This window comes from Chinchilla lanigera, unplaced genomic scaffold (genome assembly GCF_000276665.1).
Source record: "Chinchilla lanigera isolate Chin_1 unplaced genomic scaffold, ChiLan1.0 scaffold00026, whole genome shotgun sequence".
In the NCBI taxonomy this organism is placed as follows: Eukaryota; Metazoa; Chordata; class Mammalia; order Rodentia; family Chinchillidae; genus Chinchilla; species Chinchilla lanigera.
Window position 1 is genome coordinate 1,846,829 of NW_004955427.1, and position 6,000 is coordinate 1,852,828.

Here is a 6,000-nt window from a genome sequence, read left to right on the forward strand (position 1 = left end):
GTCCAAGGCCAAGCAGAACTACATAGTGAGGCCTGTCTCCAAAAAAAATTCCATATTTACATACTTGACCATTTCTTCTCCCTGAGCCAAAGATTATATAAATTTTATATCTGTCAGTTACTCCTAAAAAAGATTGGAATTATGACTCATGTATAGTAGTAATTACAAATTATGTTTTAAAGGTTTTTCTGTAAGTTTTAATAAGTTTTCTTATGTATAGATAAGCACGCACATTTGGAAGGTAGTCATGATCGTTGACGATGAATGAACCAGATTCCCTTTCCCCTCCTTGTTCTTAGCTTCTGTACTGTCTTGCATATGTACCACTTAGAGATGAAATATGCAGTGGAATTTTTGTTAGCTTTTATATAAAGTGTTAAATTAACATTTTTATATTCTTCGAAAGGGATTTAATCTGTGGTGTTAACGTTTTATAATAATTACATATTTCACTTTTAAAAATAGTTTAGATCCTATAACATTTTTAAATGTACATAACCCTCTAAAATTAGAGTAACTGCGCTTATTATATACATGTGAACCTGGTTTTAGGGAATTTAAGTTACTTGCTCAAGATCAAACCAGTAAGTATGGAAATTGTATTTTAGAATTAGAAATCATCAAAACATGACTTTGTAGCTGATCGAATTTTATCTGTGCTGGGCACCTAATATTATATTTGGCTGCCTTGTGTTTTGTTATCTAGTTATGTATAGTTAATAATAGAATTTTGGCTCTGCAAAAATGTGCAAAATCACATTGCTTTTATGTTTATATTTTCTTTTAAAATAAGCTTTGGTGTATTTTTTGAAATAAGTTATGGGAAGTACGCGGGTGGAGAGCTGTCCTGGCTTCATGAGTCAGGGGAAGGAAGCGTCCCACAGAGGTGATCTCTCAGCTGAGTTCTGAAGGGAAGTACATTAATGCTTTTTCCTCTTCCATAGGTACTTGATTCCAAATGCAGGGGATGCTACCAGAGCCATAAAACAACAGATCATGAAAGTTTTGGATGCATTGGAAAGTTAATATGAAAGAAAATTACTGGAGTGAAATTAATGCAACCAAGAGAAACACAAACATGTATTTACTGACTGAATACTAACCAGAGACCTTACATTTGCTTAGGGGGTGCTTGAATGGTGGGTCTAAGTGTAAATTATTACAGTCAATTTCTGGATGATTAAACTTTTTTTAACACTCCTTTTGCATTTTCAGTTTTATAAAATGATTTATTATAAAGATCAGTTATTAAATGACTTTGAAGAAATCGTCCTCGTGCCCTTACGGACAAAGGGCACGGAACGCAGTTCTGTTTTGAAGAGCTGCTTTAAGGGAGCCTGTGTCACTTTCAGGTTTTAAGGCAACCGTACACATATATTTGCAATGTCTTCACTGAAAATTAGAGATAGAATTAGTTGAAGAGACTTCCTTAATTGCTAATTTAGTTTTACCCACTGAACAATACCAGAAACTAAAAAACATAGGTTCCTAATGAGTTCATTGTTTCCGTTGTTAAAATGAATGCGATCTTTTTAATGAAGTGAAGATTCCAGCCCACTCAGAATACAGCTCAGCTAGAGAGACATTCAGCCATCGGTTATTAGGTCACCTTTGCCCCACGAGGTAATTATTTGAATACTGAGTGCTTCCGGTTTCTGAGGAGGAGTTGAAAGCATTATAATGAGTAGGTAGGCATGTTAAAATTAAAATTACTATTTTGGGACAAAATTGGATGGTGTGGTTACTTTTATTACAAGTAGGTTATTTAATTCAGCTTCTTACAGCTCAGATGTTGAGCACACATTGATTTACCTGCGATGGTGATCTGTGACCACGCTGATAGCCACTCAGATGAAGGCACATAAGCAGAGGGCTGTATGAATTTCAGCTGTTCTTATACCACTTTCTGAAATCTTTCTGTTCTTTTCGTTTGTCTTCCATTAAGGTTTCAGCACTTTGAGACTGTTTTTATTTTCTTAAATGTGACAAAACGGAAGTGATCTGCTTTATTTTACAGCTTTCTAAGCTTAATTTACTGTGGCCCATATTAAGTAGTAAAAGATCCAACAACACTTCAGGGGCCATGGGATATTTTACCTCTTCTTGGGAAATAGCAAATACAATCTGCCGTGTCCTAAAATGCAACAGGTTATGTCTGAGAGAGGTTGACAGAAGTACCTAGGTGTACCCCGTCAATAGCCAGTTACTTTAATTTACTTAACGGAAATCAAGTGAATAAAAGGAGCATAGTTGAAGAAATTTTATTCTGCTATCTAAATAAAAGCAGTTTGATGGAAGACATTTGCATGAAATTGCACTTAGTGCGATACTTGGTATTTATAACTCTTTCCAAAACTTGTATTGCAGTTTTCCCTTTTTCTTGGCATTCCCCTTAGAAATGTCTTGAAGTCTCATTTTTTGCCCATCTCAGCCATGGGACTTTTCATAATATTGCTGTAAAGATGTTTGTGTTACTGTTTGTACATTACAATTGTAAATAAACGGGTACAGTTTGCTCTACGTGTTGTTCTTAAAGACAGTGTCTCCTTTTTTCTTTCTCCCTGTTTGTAAATCTCTAGATCTACAAAATCAGCAAGTTGGAGGCTTTCTCTTGCAAGTTGGAATGTGTAGATCTCACACTTCTGTTAGATGCCTGTCTCTGCTCACTGTGAAGGAGGAAGAGAGGTAGTTTGAAACTACAGATCAATGATACAAGCCGGACAGAGAGCGCACTCCCACAGCCCTGGCTACTCAGGAGACCCAGGCAGGGGGATTGCTTGAGCCCAGTAGTTGGAGACCAGCCTGGCTAATGTAGATACTTTTTTTCTTTTCTCTTTTTATGGATGGATGGATGGATGGATTGATATCTTTTGGAGACAGAGTCTCGCTATGCAGTTCAGGCTGGCCTTGAGCTCATTTTGTAGAGCATGCTGGTCTCAAACTTACAACAGTGCTCCTGCCTCAGCCTCCCGAGCGCTGGGCTTACAGGTGTGCGCCACCAGGCCTTTGATACTTCTTTTTTTAAAAAAAAAAGCCCAAATGAGATTAAAGTCCTTACATGGTAAATTATTTCCTTGAACTACTTAGCATTTGTGAACTTCATTTTTCCTCATCTGAAATAACACCAAAGTTAGAAGATTCGTTAGACTGGGTGAAAAGGGAAGTGCTCCCTCTTTCCTCAGTACACCTTGGAAATTACAATTGCTCATTAAGGTGTAATACTAACTTTCTATAGAATGCTACCTTTGATAACATGTTTCCAAGTAGGATGATAATTTATACTGATATAACAGTACTTTTGCCACTGGGATGTTTTATATGACCTTGGTCCAAAGTATTTGGCTTTGTTTTCAACAACCGCAGTCTCCTGTGCCCCAGCTTTACAGTTGGCCAAGCTTCACATCATCTGGGTCTGCGTTTGCTCTGATTCTCACCGTAAATAAGGCAGAAATCAGCCGTATCCATGCCACAGCCCGAATACTGGGCTGCCTTGAAATTTCCTCCATCTCTCTGCCACCTTTAAATTCAGCCTCACACAAAGCAGGACATGGGCAAAGTGTAGGTAAGTCCTTTGCCAGAATGTCACGCGCATGGCCTGCAGTCCCGTTTCCAGCAGGGTCCTTATTCCCGCTGGGCTCTCGGAAGCCTGGCCTCTCCCGTGCACATTCCTGCCACCATTCTGGCTAGGATTCCCCAGCACCTCTGTGACCACAATTGCCCGTCAAGTTCTGCTTGCAGTATCTTAGAGCTGCTTCTCTATCCTGTACGTCCAACCTTTTCAAACTCCTGCACCAGTTCCAAAGGCTTCTGAACCACACACAGGAGGAGTCACAGCAGTGATGACACTTTCGGTACCAGCTGTCAGTATGAGTCACTTCCCTGTCACGGGGACAAAACACCTGACACCTGCACCCTAGAGGAGGGTGGTTTTGGTTCACAGTTCTTGGAGGGTTCAGTCCCTAGTGGGTTGGCTGCAGGTCAGAATCAGCGTGGTGGAAGGGCCTGACAAAAATCTGCTCAAGCCAGGGCAGTCAGAAAGCACAGCGAGAGAAGAGAAGCACGTGCTCTACCTGGTCACATGACCTCGTCGCCTACCTCTGGGCTTCACCTTTAGCAGTGAGACAGGACATGTTAGATTAGACCATGACATCAGCATACAGAGAGAGCGAATTGATTTTTCTATATAGATGTTAGCGTCCTATTATATTCTTTTTAAAAATTTTTGAAACACTCTAAATTGCTAAATTGCCCAGGCTGAACATGAACGTGTGATCCTCCTGCCTCAGCCTCCCAGAGTGCTAGGGTTAAAGGTATGTACACCATACTTGCCTCATTTCAAAAATTTTAAAAGTGCAATTTGAAGTCATTAAAAGCATTCACAATATATATATTTTTTTCATGGTTTTTTTTTTTTTTTGAGGTCTAAGTAGTTCCAACTGGCCTTAAACTCATGTAGGTCAGGCTAGCTTCAAAATCATGGCAGTCCTCATGCCTGCCGGAATGAGTGCTGGAATTACAGGCATGCACCTACCACTGTGTCTGGCTTAGGGCTTTTTTTTTTTTTTTTAATGTTATTGGTATACTTTTGACATACAGTGACCACATTCACAGGGAATTTGTACCTGAGCAGAATGTATCTTGATTCGTCTTTCAGTCCCCATTCCCCTTCCCTCCCTCGAACCCTTCTTCCCATTCACAAAAGGTTGGTTTTCCTTCTTCCATCCTCCATTTCCCTCCGCCCCTTCCCCCTCCCCTCCCTCGTTCCCTTACCATTTGAACATTCTCTTCCTATTTCCATTATCCATGACGGAATGTTCATCCTCCATTTTGGTCTCTACCCTGTCAGTTTCTCACACGAGGTGTTTTCACACTTCTCATTTGAGCCTTCCACCTAATTTGGGAAGAGGCGGAACGTTAAGGCATACTGCCCTCTGTTTCGTGAGTCCAGGAGTTTCTGCGGCGTCCTCAGTGCTATTGCAGTGCCTGACCCGGTGGAGCTCCTCCTGTATCTGCTGAACAGAGGGAAGAAAACAAGAGCAGAGACTAAACCGGCGACTCACAGCTGACAGTGACATTTCCTGCGGCCGTGCAAGTTTTGCAGTTCGAAGTGGCAACATTTAAAAAGGAAATTTTTCCATAGTTTGGGTATTCGCCTTCTAATAAGTAACATTTACTTAACACTCCATGTCAGGTAGCTTTTTCGTTTCTTCGTGGAGGTGTTGGGAATCAAACCCAGAACCCTGAGCATGTGAGGTAAGCAAGTACTCTGCCGCTAGCTGTCTTCCCAGTCGCAATTACTTTTCAGGTATGTACATTGTCTTATAACCATCGTCTCTAGTTTACGATGGGCGGTAGGGGCACGCACTCGGTGACCGGTCCTGCGGCTTCCAGAGCTCACTGTCACGGCTGTCACACCGGCCCTCTTCGCGGCGCGCTGCCTTGGGACCTGATGGAGCTCGCAACCTGCAGTTCACTGTTTCTTCTCTTAAACTGGCACTTACGGTCTAGGGGGAGTGTGAAGTGGTCTGCCCTGTCTACACTGAGCGAGTTGTCCAGCGACACGCCATCTGTTAGCGAGGTTGTGAGCGCACACATTGTCTTTATGGATTGCACAGAAATTTAAATACACCTGTATGCCTGTGCGAAGGTATGTACGCGTGAAGGAGACATCCGCGTGCGGGCTCCTTTCTCCCTGCGAAAAGCTCTGACCCCGCACGATAATTTCCAAGTCCAGTCCTTTGCTTTTAATATCGTATTTCCTCGGATTTTATCATCTCAATTTCTGTGCTTACTCTGTGCAAATGACCGCAATTATTTTTTCTGGTTTTCAGCTCTGAAAGCAAAACTCACATTCCCCAAGACTAGTTTACCTAGTTGTACGAAGGAGCGACTGCTCGCGACGGAGCGCCCGCAGCGGTGTCCCGGGGCGCGGCTGGCGGCGACGGACAGCCAGGGCAGGCGGCCGGGACGGGGCGAGGCGAGGGCCTGTCGCCAGCCGCA

The 6,000-nt window shown here is 42.2% G+C and overlaps 1 protein-coding gene and 1 long non-coding RNA gene across 3 annotated transcripts in view; one reads left to right on the top strand and one right to left on the bottom strand.

Annotated features, from left to right (window-relative positions):
- Nucleotides 1-2,520, top strand: part of Tbc1d23 (TBC1 domain family, member 23) — a gene marked incomplete at its 5' end in the record, with an annotated part of 38,217 nt that extends 35,697 nt beyond the window's left edge. The window contains 1 exon segment of the mRNA XM_013515097.1: nucleotides 945-2,520. Coding sequence (XP_013370551.1) covers nucleotides 945-1,026 — 82 coding nt within the window.
- On the bottom strand, nucleotides 2,247-5,983 carry LOC106148716. 2 transcript variants are annotated; one of them, XR_001234370.1, is made up of 3 exons: nucleotides 5,871-5,983; nucleotides 4,771-5,012; nucleotides 2,247-2,666 (listed from the first exon to the last, which is right to left on the bottom strand). It is a non-coding gene; the product is annotated as an uncharacterized LOC106148716 (long non-coding RNA). The 2 variants fall into 2 exon arrangements; XR_001234369.1 differs by having other exon boundaries at nucleotides 4,771-5,983.
- Between the last annotated feature and the right edge of the window lie 17 nt (nucleotides 5,984-6,000).